The 12,001-nt window shown below is 65.8% G+C and overlaps 1 protein-coding gene across 2 annotated transcripts in view; it reads left to right on the forward strand.

Moving 5' to 3' along the window:
- The window catches only part of CRIP2 (cysteine rich protein 2), a 34,161-nt gene that overhangs the window by 5,681 nt on the left and 16,479 nt on the right, over nt 1–12,001 (forward strand). Inside the window, exon 1 of one of the 2 annotated variants that reach the window (XM_089780649.1) lies at nt 10,699–10,918. The exons of the other annotated variant lie outside the window; for it this stretch is intronic. Within the exon in view, the coding sequence (XP_089636775.1) occupies nt 10,714–10,918 (205 nt within the window). The 5' untranslated portion in view covers nt 10,699–10,713. Of the gene's footprint in view, nt 1–10,698; nt 10,919–12,001 lie in introns of those variants that run through there. 2 annotated transcript variants of the gene reach the window in all.

A 12,001-nucleotide genomic window follows, 5' to 3' on the forward strand; every position in this document is an offset into this window, starting at 1 on the left:
ACAAACTACGCAGCAAAGGCCTGGGCTGCCTTTCTGCGCTGGAGCCCGCGCAGGCAGATGACAAACCGGCTGGCTTTGTCCCGATGGCGTTGTTCTACAGGACCTCGCCTGGCGGGAGCTCGCGTGCCTGCTGGGGTCCGGGAGCTTTGCTGCAAGGGGGCCTTTCTCTGGGCCAGGATGGCATGGGCTGCATGTGCCCATCGGCACGCGCAGGAAGTGGCCAAACAGCCCAGAATTCAGCATCCCGGGGCAACCAGCAGCGGCAGCAAGCGAGCTGAGGGAACTAGAGAGTGGGGTGAGGAGCCTGGGGCAGCCAAGACTCAGCCAGCGGCTAAAGGGAGAGGGTGCTCAGGGGAGGGCTGGGGCAGGCGGCATCACGCCGTAAGCGACGCCGCCGCAGGAGACGAGGCGAGGGCTCTCCCTGATGCGCGGGGCGGTCTGCCCACGCTCCCCCCAGCGCAGCCCTGGCACAGCCGCCCAGGCGAGGGGAGGGCAGCAAGCAGGCGGGGAGGCTGATCCATGATGGGGGCAGCTGGCTTTGGGCCCGTTGGCTGGTATCAGTGTCTGCTGCCCCCGGTCACTTGCGTGTCCGCTCTGCCGGCCGCCGCCTTTCGGGAGCCGGGCCCTGGCCAGCCCCGTGCTCCGCTCTGCGCCGGTGAGACCCGCGCTAGCACAGGGCCGCTGCTCTGCAGGAAATAAGTACCCGCGGCGCTTGCTCCTCTCCAGGGCCCTGGCCTGGCCATCTCCGTCCCAGGCCAGCGCCACGCGGCCGAGTGCGAGGGGGTTATAGATGGGCTCTGTGGAAGCGCAGGCCGCCGGGCCGGGCCCATGCTGGGGGCGGAAGCCCAGCTGCCTTATTGCCGGGACGCTGCTTGCAGCTGGCTCCTCCCTAATCTCCTGTTTCGATGGAGAGGAGCTGCTCTCCGGGCGGGGGGAGCAGCTCAGGAGCCAGGCTGCTCGCTCGTCGCGCCTGGCTCCTGGCTGGGGGTACGAGCAGCTGGCGGGGATTCAGCGGGCAAAGGCCTCGCATGCGGGAGCCGGCCCCCAGCTGCGGCATGGGGTGACTGGCAGGGCTTGGACACACGGGCGAACGCCAGAGAATCGCAGGGCCCTTCCTGCAGCCTTCCCCGCTCCCGCCTGCTCCCTGCCTCTGCCCTGGGCGGCTGCCGCTTAGCAAGCATTTGGGTAGCAGAGCCGGCCCAGGGCGTGTCCCACTCCGCTTGGCGCGGATCTAATGTGAGCTCTGTCTGCTCCGGAGAGCCGCTGGCTCGAAAGGCAGGACGCCGGGCGCTGGCAAGCGACCCCTGTGCTTGTCTGGGCAGACCTGCGTCCCCCACGCCGGAGCGTTTCCCTGCAACCAGTCTCGGGCAGATCTCGACAGGCGGACTCGCACGCCTGCTTAATTAACTGCTCGTTCCTGCCTGTGCTCCAGCCCAGGAGCAGCAATTAGCGCCGCCACGGCCTGGCAGAAACCCCCGTGGGAGGCGAGAGCGCCTGGAGTGGTGCTGGGTTTCGGCCTCCCAGTTCGCTGCGGCTCCTTGGCGTCTCCTTGCTGAGCAGCTGAGCGGCAGGTGGGGTGTGCCCAGCCCTGGCAGGAGACTCCCCCCCCCTTCCCAAGTGTTTCCCGGCCGCGTGTTGGCTGAGCTGGGAGCGAGCGGCACTTGCACTCCTCCCTGAATCGCTGGGAGACAGCAGGCGTGGCAAGAGCCTGGGCCCTGCTCGACCTTCCCTTGGAGCTTTTCCATCCATGTGCGGAGCACGCAGCTTACAGGGAACAGGGGCCCTGATCTGGGGCCCGCGCTCAGCGGCCGTCTGGGCACCCCGGACACCCCTCCTTGCCGGTCTCTTTGGCTCGCGAGTAGCCTGCGGGAGGAGACGGGTTCTCTATCCCTCTCTAGTGGCCTCTACAAAGTTTGAGTCCCCAGTGGGTTTTGCCAGGGCCGACTTATCCATTAGGCACAGCGGGCACAGTGCCGTGGGCCCACGATACTTTTAGGGGCCCACAAAAATGTTTTAATTCTTTTAAAATCAGAAGAAAAAAATGAACTTTTAGGGTTGAAGAAAATGTGTTAATTTTTTTCTCACATCAGAAAAAAATGAAACTTGTAGGACCCACAAAAATCTATTAAATTTTTCCTAAAACAGGAAAAAAAAATGTGGAAGTATTTAAAGTGATATCAAAAATCATTTTTAATATTTTTTTTTATGGAGGAAGGGGCCCACAAAGGCGAAAGTGTCTAGGGCCCACGGAAGTCATAATGTGGCCCTGGGTTTTGCCTGCCAGCGGGCGAGGCTCTCCGTGCCATAGGTCCTGGTTTCAAGCCTGTCGCACGGGCCGGGGGGCTTCGGTGATGTTTGCCCTTATGGGATTGTGGAGGGATGTTTTCAGGCTGTTGCAGTGTCCCCCGCGGGCCTGCGAGAGGGGCAAATGTCTCTGGCTGCTTTTCCTAGCCGGCGAGCCCACGGGGCAGCACACGCCTGACTCCTCGCTCCAGCGGGCTTCCTCTGGCGTCACGTTGGTCTCGGGGGCTGTACGGGGCGGGTGCAGCCTGCCAGGCGTTGTGGCACGGGTCCCTTCCTAGCCCAGGAAGGAAGGAGACCTCCAGGCTGCCTGGGCCCCAGAGGCTGGTCTGGCTGGGCCGCGCTGGATGCTGCCTTGGCCGGTGACTTGGCCCCGCCGGGCAGTTACTTCCACCCCTCCCTGCGCGGGGCTGGTGCCGGGGAGGAGGATGCTCCCGGGCCTGAGGAGGGCACGGCCGAGCGAGCGCCTTACCGACGGGCCCGCTGGGCGGCAGTGGGTCGCGGAGGGGCCAGCCTGCTTTCTCTGTTTGGTTGCAAAATCTGAGCCGCTTTCCCTGGACCAGATTGGCAGGCAGATGCGTCAGTGATTTTCCTTCTTTTTTAAATAACACAAACCATGGCAACGGGCTGTCAGCGGCAGCGACCCCGCAGCGAGCTCTGCCAGGGGACGGCGCGGCTGGCTGCTTGGCAGCTCGCCGTGGGGGGCTTGACAGGGAGGGCGCCTGGGCTCCGGACCGGGGAAGAGGTTTAAAGCACGAATTGCAGCGGAGGGGCTTGGGGTGGGGAGGGAGGGCAGGACCGACGTGACTCCCAGGCGTGGGCCTGTAGCCCAGAACGGCCTCCTTCCCCCGCCGCCTCTCGGAAGCACGTCGGAGCGGCCGGCTGGGTCCGAGGCCCGGCCAGCCCAGCGTCCTGCCTGCGGTGGTGGCCCGTTGCCAGGGCCCCGGCGGGGGCGCGCGTTTTCCCTGCGCGGCGCTGCTGTCTGCTCGTTTTGACGGCGGCAGGAGGGACGCTCATCGGCGTCTCTTCGGAGGGCGGGAGCGCCTTGAGGTGCGAGTGGGGGGCAGCTGTGTGGGGCACGCTGCCCCACGTTCCAAGCCGTGCCCCCCGAGCTGCCGTGGGGGAGGCGCCCGGGGTGGCCCTGAGGCATGCTAGGGGAGCGGGCAGCGTGAGGCCAAGTCCCGCCCTCTCGCCCTAGGCCAGGGCCGCAGCCGGACTCGCGGCGCTCTGCCTTGGCCGCCTCTGCACGGATTCGGCGTATTTTTAGCTCGGCTAATCTGGGCCGTCAGCAGCAAGAGGGGGAGGCGCTGGCCTGGGTCGGGGTGTCCTTGTTTGGACACGGCTGATTTAAGGGGTTGGAACCGTCCTGCGCGCGCGGGCAGCCGTTCCCGGGGGGAGGTGTACTACGCTGCGCAGGGAGCGCCGAGCAGAGCGCTGCGTGGCCCAGGCTGCCGCGGCTCCCCTGGGCGTGGCGACGCGGGGGTACGCGCCAGGGTCCCAGCTCGGCATGCAGTGGGGGGGCGGAAGCCGTTTCCCTCCTTTGCGGCGTGCTGAGGCCTGGAGCCGGGAGATTTCGTGGCGCCGGAGGGGGAGCTGCCTTGGGACAAGGAGGCTGTGACGGGAAAGCCACTGGCGCTGGCGGGGACACGAGGCAGGGGCGGTGCTGAAGCTCCCTTGGAGTCAGGAAGTGTCAGCGTCCCGGCGCCTGTGTACTGGCCTGGCCACGGGCTGCGTCTGTGCCACACAGGGCAGCGCGCGGTCCCACCAGCGTCAGTGGCACGTGGGCTTCGTTCTCACGCTGCAAAGAGCAGCAGCCATCTACCCGCCCCGTCCCGCCCTCAGTGCTGGGGGGGCGCCTGGGAGTGGGTGGGGCAGGTGCAGGAGCTGGGCACCTGTGTGCACAATCCCCAGCAGCAAACTCAAGCACCAGGCTCCGTCCTGCTGGGAGCAGCGGCTCCCGTCCGGCTCCCATCTGCCCTCTCCTGGGGAGCTGCCTGGAGGCACCTTTCTGTTCACTGCCCGGGGGCAAAGCAAAGGACTCCGGGGACAGGCCGGCTCCTGGGCTGCTCCCTGCATCCGGGGGGCTCGCCCGGGACGCAGCAGGGACATCAGTGCGTCTGGGTGGGGGGCAGCTCGTGGCTGCCTGGGGCTAGAAGGCAGCTGACCGCCTGGGCTCAGGCTTGGCAGTGTGAGGCCGACTGGAGGGATGCCAAGCCGGAGCTCCCTCTGCGAGGCCGGCACGGGCCTTCTGCCGGCGAAGCGTGCTGCAGAGGGACGTTCCCACCAGAGCAGCAGCGGCCTGGGAGCGCCTGGAAGCGGGTGGCGTGCGTCCTAGCGCGCTAGCTGACACTTGCTGAGCTTGTGGTTTGCAGGGGGCTGCTAGCTCGGTCCGTGGGAGAGGGCTGGGATGGTACAGCATGGCCGGGGTGTATTTCTGTGCTGTGCAACGCCCTTCACGCCAAGGAGTCTCACAACAGGCCTCCGAATGCACAGCCCAGTAGCCATAGCGCCCCAGCGACTCTGTCACTGAAATGCACCTACTTCTGGGGAGGGGTGAATCAAATGCCCAGCAGCACAGCACCTTAGAACAAGTGTCCAACCCCAGGGCCAGCGAGAGGATTCAACACAGAGGGGGCACCCTAATGAAAGAGAATCGGAGACATTGCGGCGGGTGCGGAGCACCAAGTTAATTGGGGTTGGCGGGAGCGGGCGAGGGTAGCACGGGAGCAGGGTGCGTCTGTGCAGGGGCTGGTGCTGGACAGGAGCTGAAAGCTAAAGCGTCTGGGGCAAATGCATCGGAAGGAGGCTGTGGCAGGAGCGGGGCGCTGGGTACTAACGGACGCGTGTCCGGCGTGCGGCGCGGCTGCCCTCGGAGGCCAGGGCGGCCTTAGGCTGTGGCTGGATCCGGGTTCTGGTCCCGCTGGCGCTGGTGGCTGGGACGGCTCGCCTGGAGGCGCGGGGACTGCCCGGAGAGAATGCTGCTGTGCAGGGCTTGGCCGGACTGCCAGAGAGAGCAACCCCGGGGACTCCAGGGCCGGGGGACTGAGTTACTGGGGAGGAACCCGCCGGGTGGGTCTCGGCTGCACCGGCGAGTGGAGACGTTAGCGGCCAACCCGTGCGGCAGGCTGGACGTGAGCAGGGAGAGGGCGTGTTGGGAAAAGCCGGGAGATGAGGGGTGTGGGACGCAGCCGAATGGGGGGAAGGTTCCTAACGGAGGGAGGGCCCGGTCGGCCACTGAGCGATCCAGGGCAGGGGGTGGAGGCCGGTAGCGCGGTTCCTGTAACACTGCAGCCGCGGAGGCTTTCCCGTAGGCCAGCGTGTCCTGCCCATGGCGGGGGCCTTGGCCTGACTGGGCATGGAAGAGCCCTTTCCTACGGCTTGCTGAAAGGAGAAGGGGAGGCTGAGCTATCCTGAAGCACTGGAGGGTGGGCCAAGGATGCCCTGGCCTGGCTCCGTAGCTCATCCTGGAGGCTCTGGCCCATGGGTGGGCACTAGGGGCTTGTTGCTTTGCGTGGGGAAGGGCTGTGGGTCGGCGCCGCGGTGGGGGAGGGTCTGTGGGTTGGTGCCGGGCCGGGGCGGTGGGGGAGGGGCTGTGGGTCAGCACCGCGGTGGGGGAGGGTCTGTGGGTTGGTGCCGGGCTGGGGCGGTGGGGGGGCGGTGGGGGAGGGTCTGTGGGTTGGTGCCGGGCCGGGGTGGTGGGGGAGGGGCTGTGGGTCGGCGCAGGGCCAGGGTGGTAGGGGGCTGCTGCTGGCAGGGTTTCTGTCCCAGCCAGCGTGCGGGCCCAGCGCTCTGCATGACCAGCCTGGGGGCTGGGGGCTGGCGGCTGCCCTGGCGTTTGCTTGCCCACCTGCCCGGGCAGAGACCTGGCAGCCGCTGGCGACTCTGTGCAAGGCCAGGGAGGGCCGGGCCGGGGTGGGGGCTGCCCAGGGTGGGCGGGAAGGGAGGTGAATGTACCCTGAAGTGTGGCGGGCTGGGAGGAGCGGCGCCCGGGGGGGACACAGGAGCGGCGCCCGGGGGAGGTTGGGCTGGTAGGAGCGGCGCCCGGGGGAGGTTGGGCTGGTAGGAGCAGCGCCCGGGGGGGGGCGGCGGGCTGGTAGGAGCGGCGCCCGGGGGCGGTGGGCTGGTAGGAGAGGTGCTTGGGGGGGGCGGCGGGCTGGTAGGAGCGGTGCTTGGGGGGGGCGGGCTGGTAGGAGCGGTGCTTGGGGGGGGCGGGCTGGTAGGAGCGGCGCCCGGGGGGGGCGGGCTGCCATCTAGCGCAGACTCGCCGTCTCTGAGCCCAGCCAAGAGCAGAGCTGTGTCTGCTGACACTCCAGCCTGGGTGGGGCCCCATGGTCCTGCCTTGGGTCTGAGAGGTGGGGCAGCCCCTGCCAGCTTTTCCTGGCTCCTCCTTGGGAGGTGTCCTGGGCCCTCGCCCTCTCCTGGCAGGGATCCGCCCGCCGCGGAGGAGAGGGAGCAGGGACTGGCTGAGCAGAGATTCCAGGGCAGCCAAGAATCTGGACAAAGGCCTGATTCATTGAGCCGGGAGAAGCCGTTCCTCCGAAGTGCGGGCAGGGTAGAGCAGCCTTGGGGAACATGCTTCTGGCTGGGATGGACGGGGCTTGGCAGTGGGGCTGGGGAAGGTGGGAACGTGTCCGTGATCACAACGGGGGCTTGGAGCCTGAGACTTTCTGCCCCAGCTCCCTCTGACAGCGGCAAGTTGCTCCCTTGCTCTGTGCCTCAGTTTCCCCATTGGTAAAAGAGGGGTAATCCTTCCCTTACAGAGGAGCTGGGACTGTGCACGTTGTTGAGCTGCCCTTGCTTGTGGCTTGGCGGGGACAGATACCCCGGCAAAGGCTTATTGTGTTGTAACACATGACGGGGGGTTGGTCTTTGGATGACTTTCCCTCTTTCACCTCCAGGCTAGTTATTGTGGGGCTCCGGGGGCTTCCCCCGTTTGGAACAGAGCAGCTGCTGCATGAGGTGATGTGCCCAAGGCCTGCCCTCTCCGCTGTGTCGGGGAAGCCTCCTGCCCGTCAGGCCCCTGTTTCTGATCCAGCGCCAGCCCTGGTTAACTTCTCGGGGGGGCTCACTGATGGCCCCCCTGCTCTGCGGACGGTAGTGCCGTCCGGGAGACCAGCAGAGTTGCTGAAGGTTAGTCCCTAGGCTCCATCCTTCCCCCCCGCCTGGCTGCAGCGCGTGACGTCCCGGGGTGTGGCCGGTGCAGGGAGCAAGACGCTGCCCCGCATTGCCAGTCGGTGGGTTTCCGCGATCGCTCCTCTTGGGCAGGTGTGGGCGCGCCGGGTTCCTGCAGCGCTCTCCTGGGCAGCTCTGTGCTCGGGGGAAGGAGCGTGGCGTGCGCGCCTGCTGCCCAGTGCCCAATGAAAACCACATGCTGGTGTTCTCAGGGGCTCCGTTTCCTCTCTGGAGGGAGCGCTGAGCTTCTGTGCAGGCAGCTGGCAGAGCGGGCCGGACTCTGGAATGGAACATGACCTCATCGCCGCATCCCGCGCTGGAGAGCTGGCTGCAGAAATCCCTTTCCTGGGGCGCAATTCGGGTTTCTAGAATCCTTTCTCCAGGTGCTTAGACGCTGGGGGTTGGTTCTGAGCCTTAGAGCCCCCGACACACAGAAACTGCCCCTGAACGGAGCTGGGACCTGGCGGAGACCTCGGGTCTCCTGGCTGATTTGCACCCCCTTGCTCGGGCGGTTTGGCGTGCGTTTCGGGTGGGTAGCAGGCACCTGGGGCGAGGCTGGCCCAAGGCCTCAGCCCTGCGTAAGGCGCGTGCAGCTCCGGTACTGTACTGACCACTTCCCGGGGGCGCCTGCCAGAGTCTTGCAGGGACCCGGAGCGCTGCGTCCACTGTTCTGTGGGTCGCTCCCTGCAGGCCGATGAGGCTGCCCCGACGCTGGGATCCCATGGCAGGGAGGCCGGGAGGTGGAAAGGAGCCAAAGGCCGGGGCCGAGCGTCGGGGAGCTCTGGGCTGGCGCACGGAGCAGAGCCCTGCTAATTGCACTAATGATGGTGCAAATTAGTAACACGACTGGTGTGAGAACACACACGCTGCTGGAGCCAGGCTGGCGCGTCTCGGAGAGCCCTGGGGGCGCACGCTCTGCCCTGGCAGGCAGGTTGAATTATTTATGTCATTGCTGGGCTGCTGCTGAGCACGGAGTGTGACTGGGCGCAGCGCGGGGTAAGGTGAGCGCCCGCGGCAGCGTGTCTCTGCTCTTTGCCAGTGGGCGGGGGGTGAGGTCCCGCTGGATGCTCAGTCCATGCAGGTGGAAGGCAGAGGGGCCTGTGGCCCAGGGTGTATCTGGTGGCAGCGTCTCCCCTGCAATGTGGGTTGCAGCCCCGGGCTGGCGCGGGCTGTTAAGAGCTTTGGGATTGTCCTCCCCGCCCCCTCTGATGGGGCCGTTGCTGTTGGTCTGGTTCCAGCCTCCCCCGTGACCTGGCCAAGACGATCCGTAGTCGAATGCATGTCGTAGGAGCCAGGGCCCAGCTGCTTGCTGAGCGGGCTCTGAGCTGGTGATCCCACGTGTGACGGGTCAAGCTCACAAGTGGCGAGGGTGCAGGGCCGGGCGTCTGTCGACTCCTTGCACGGGGACAGGCGCACAGGAGGCGGAAGGAGGTCTAGGTTGACTGTGCGGATCCACAGGGCCCTGCCCTGCAATGGAAGTCCCATACAAAGAACTGTGTTGCGGGAAGGGGGTTTGAGGATTCAGCAGGAAGTACTTGTCAGGAAATATCAAATTTCATGTTCCTCTGTAACCTTAACTCTGCCCCATGGGAAGGTGACATGGCGCAGGGTTTAACTGACACACGGCCTGCTATTTCTCCAGCCTAATGCCTTGCTGTTTCTCTGCTGTAATAATCTGCTTCATGCCTTATTAATTCCCTCATTTCTAATGGTAGAGCAGTCTCTGGTGCTGTTTTGCATGTGTCACACTTCAGGAGGAGCCAGGGGCTTCGCAGGCTGAGTGCCTCGGCCTGGAATCTGCAGGAGGGAGGCAGAATGGAGCCCGTGAACCATGGCACAACAGCAAAGGGATCCAAGCAGACGACATGGTAGACTAACACCATCCTTTCTGGGGCACAGCCTGTAGAGGAGGCGCTGGTGGCAGAAGTGGGATGTGGAGTCCTTGTGGTGGGTGGGTGGTTGTCTCACGGCACTCCCAATCCTTGACTAACGGGGGCTGCCACTGTCCCCACAGAGGACTGGCTGGATCTGGGAACCCATTTGCCCGAGACTGGATGAAACCTCAGCACCTTGCTTGTTCCCAGGAGGGCCAGGGAGAGTGGGCCGGGGTCTGGGCTCTGTAGCCTGGAAGGGGGCCGCGACTGTGTATTTGTAGAGCAGATACGGCCACATGGCCGATAACCAGGGCGCTTGTTTTCTCTCTGTGCGGAGACTGAACACAAATGGGACCTCCGTGCCCCGGAAGTGGGGTTGGGTCTCTCCAAGCTGTTTCCTCCGCCGCATGTAAACAATGCGGGCGGGGGGACCTGGCCTTGCTAATCCACTGGCAGGCAGCCTGGCCAAGCGGCAGCTTGTTTGCGCTCCCTTGGGCAGCGCGAGGCCATTGTTCAGAGCAGGATCGCTGGCAAACATCTGCCGCGGGGAATCTGAGGTCAGCCAGGGCTGCCTGCCCCGGGGCCCAGCTGGGCGCCTGGAGGGGAGCTCTGGTCTCCAGTGGCGGGGGCTGGGCCGGACGGAGTGCTCTACCCCATCACCTTGAGGGGAGCGGTCTCGGGGTGCCCCCTTGGCCTTGGGGGAGGATGTTTTCGCTCCCCGGCGCCCTGTTAATGGGACGTGAGGGCCTGCTGGAGTCTCCGCCCCACCTGAAAAGCTCGGGAGAGGCCCACGTGCGAGGGAGGCAGTTCCTTCAAGGGGAGAGTGGGGGGGCTCCCGAGACCTACTCCATGCCCAGCTCTTCTCAGCCCCAGCCGCAGCCCCACGCCTGGTCCCAGCCCTGCCTCCAGCTTTGGTCCTGGCCCTGGCTCTGTTCCTGGCCCCAAACCCACCCCTCGCTGTGTCCCCTGCCCGGGCTCCCTTACTCCAGCTGCATGCCCTGCCCCCAGGAGACCCTTTCCTGGGAAGCGACCTGGGAAAGTCTGGGGCCCGCTGTTCTAGCTGCTGGGCCCAATGCCCACTGGCGGCCTTCCCGCCCCTTCTCTCCCCCCCCCCCCCCCCCCCATAACTGGAATCAACATTTCTCCCTGTCCTGGGATCTGCCTTCATCCCCAGAGAAACCCTCCCGCAGCTCGTTCGGAGCCTGGGCGGCCTGTAACAAAGGGGTTATTGAATTGTTCCCTCGCGTCGCCTGCATGGGAGGCAGCTGTCCCGGAGCCGCGGCAGAACAACATGGGAACAGAACACGTTTGACGTTCCGCCCCCTGCCTCGAAGCCAGTGAAAAGAACCAGCCCGAAAAGCCCGTAATGCCACTTGGCGTGGAACGCGCCTCCGTCCTGCGGCTTCATTTGCCTTTTAAATATTTCATTTGGCTTTGGCAGCTGCGTTGTGTGCACTTGCCTTGCGTGTTCCCCTCTTCCAGCTGGGCGGCGGGGCCGGCGGGGCGCCACAATGGCGATTTAGCGGCCGTGCAGAACAAAGAGCCCGGCCCGGCGAGGAGCTGGGAAAGAGGTGGGAGGCCGTGGGACGAATCGACTTGGCTTGCGCAGAGCAGATAAGGGAAGCAACGTGAACGCAGGCGGCCCAGCGGGGCTGGGGGAACAGAAAGGGCTTTCATAGAGCTATCTTGGGCGGAAGGGGGGGTTCAGAAACGGTGGCGAGAGGGGGCTGCTTTGGCTTCCTCTGCGATACCCAGGCCCCACAGATGCCTGAGCGGGGGGAAGGGGAAGGGTTTGTCCACACGCTGGTAGCTGATAACACCCCTGCGTGGTACCCGGCGGGAGCGTTGTGTCTGTGTCCGCGCTGTGGGAACTGGGTTAAGCGAGCCCCGGAGAACGGCACGTGGCGCGCCCCGGGAGAGCGCCGACAGGGGGTTTGAAGAGGCCAATGAGACACCAGGCAAAAGGAAGCGAGGCCCAGCCTGTGTGTCTGGTGAATGGAGCCTGATTCCCGGTGTCTGGCCGGCTAGTGCGTCTGGGCCTGGCTCTGTGTGGGCGGCGCCGTAGCTGCTGGCGTGCCGGGGGAAAGCCGGGGCAGGTATGGAGCACGGTGCAGCAAGAGTCATTACGGGCGGCTGTTCACCGGCTGGCGTCCCAAGGTTCAGGCCTCTTCCCCGCCCGCCCCATCTGCGTGGAGCTGCAGGGACGCCAGCGGGGAGCTCGGACGTGTCTGAGGCTGGGGGGGACCTGGGCACCGGCTGCCCCGTTGCAGGGTCTCTGGGGCCTCGGCACACTGCTAGTCAGGCCCCCGCGCCTGCCCCGGGCCTTCCTGCGGGCTCAGCTCCTGCCGCCCTCCCTCTGGCAGCGGGGCCTCCGGCCCGCAACACGGCTGCTCACTGGCAGGGTTGGGCCGGTCACCGCGCTGCTGTGGGCTTCCCACTGGGCCAGACTCCAGCTCCCGGCGGCTGCCCTGGCTCTCGCGAGGCGCTGGCTCTGCTGGGCCTGCCAAAGGGGACTTGCCCTCGGGTGCGACATGCTGGCCCGGGGAGCAAATATGCAATAGGGGCCCTTTGGTCTAGCCCCGGGCTGCTCAGGCTGCACTGCCATGTGACCCCGCGACAGCCCCTGCCCGTGGGGGGGGACAGAGCCAAAGCCC

This window comes from Pelodiscus sinensis, chromosome 9 (assembly GCF_052426305.1).
Source record: "Pelodiscus sinensis isolate ZL-2025 chromosome 9, ASM5242630v1, whole genome shotgun sequence".
NCBI lineage: Eukaryota > Metazoa > Chordata > Testudines > Trionychidae > Pelodiscus > Pelodiscus sinensis.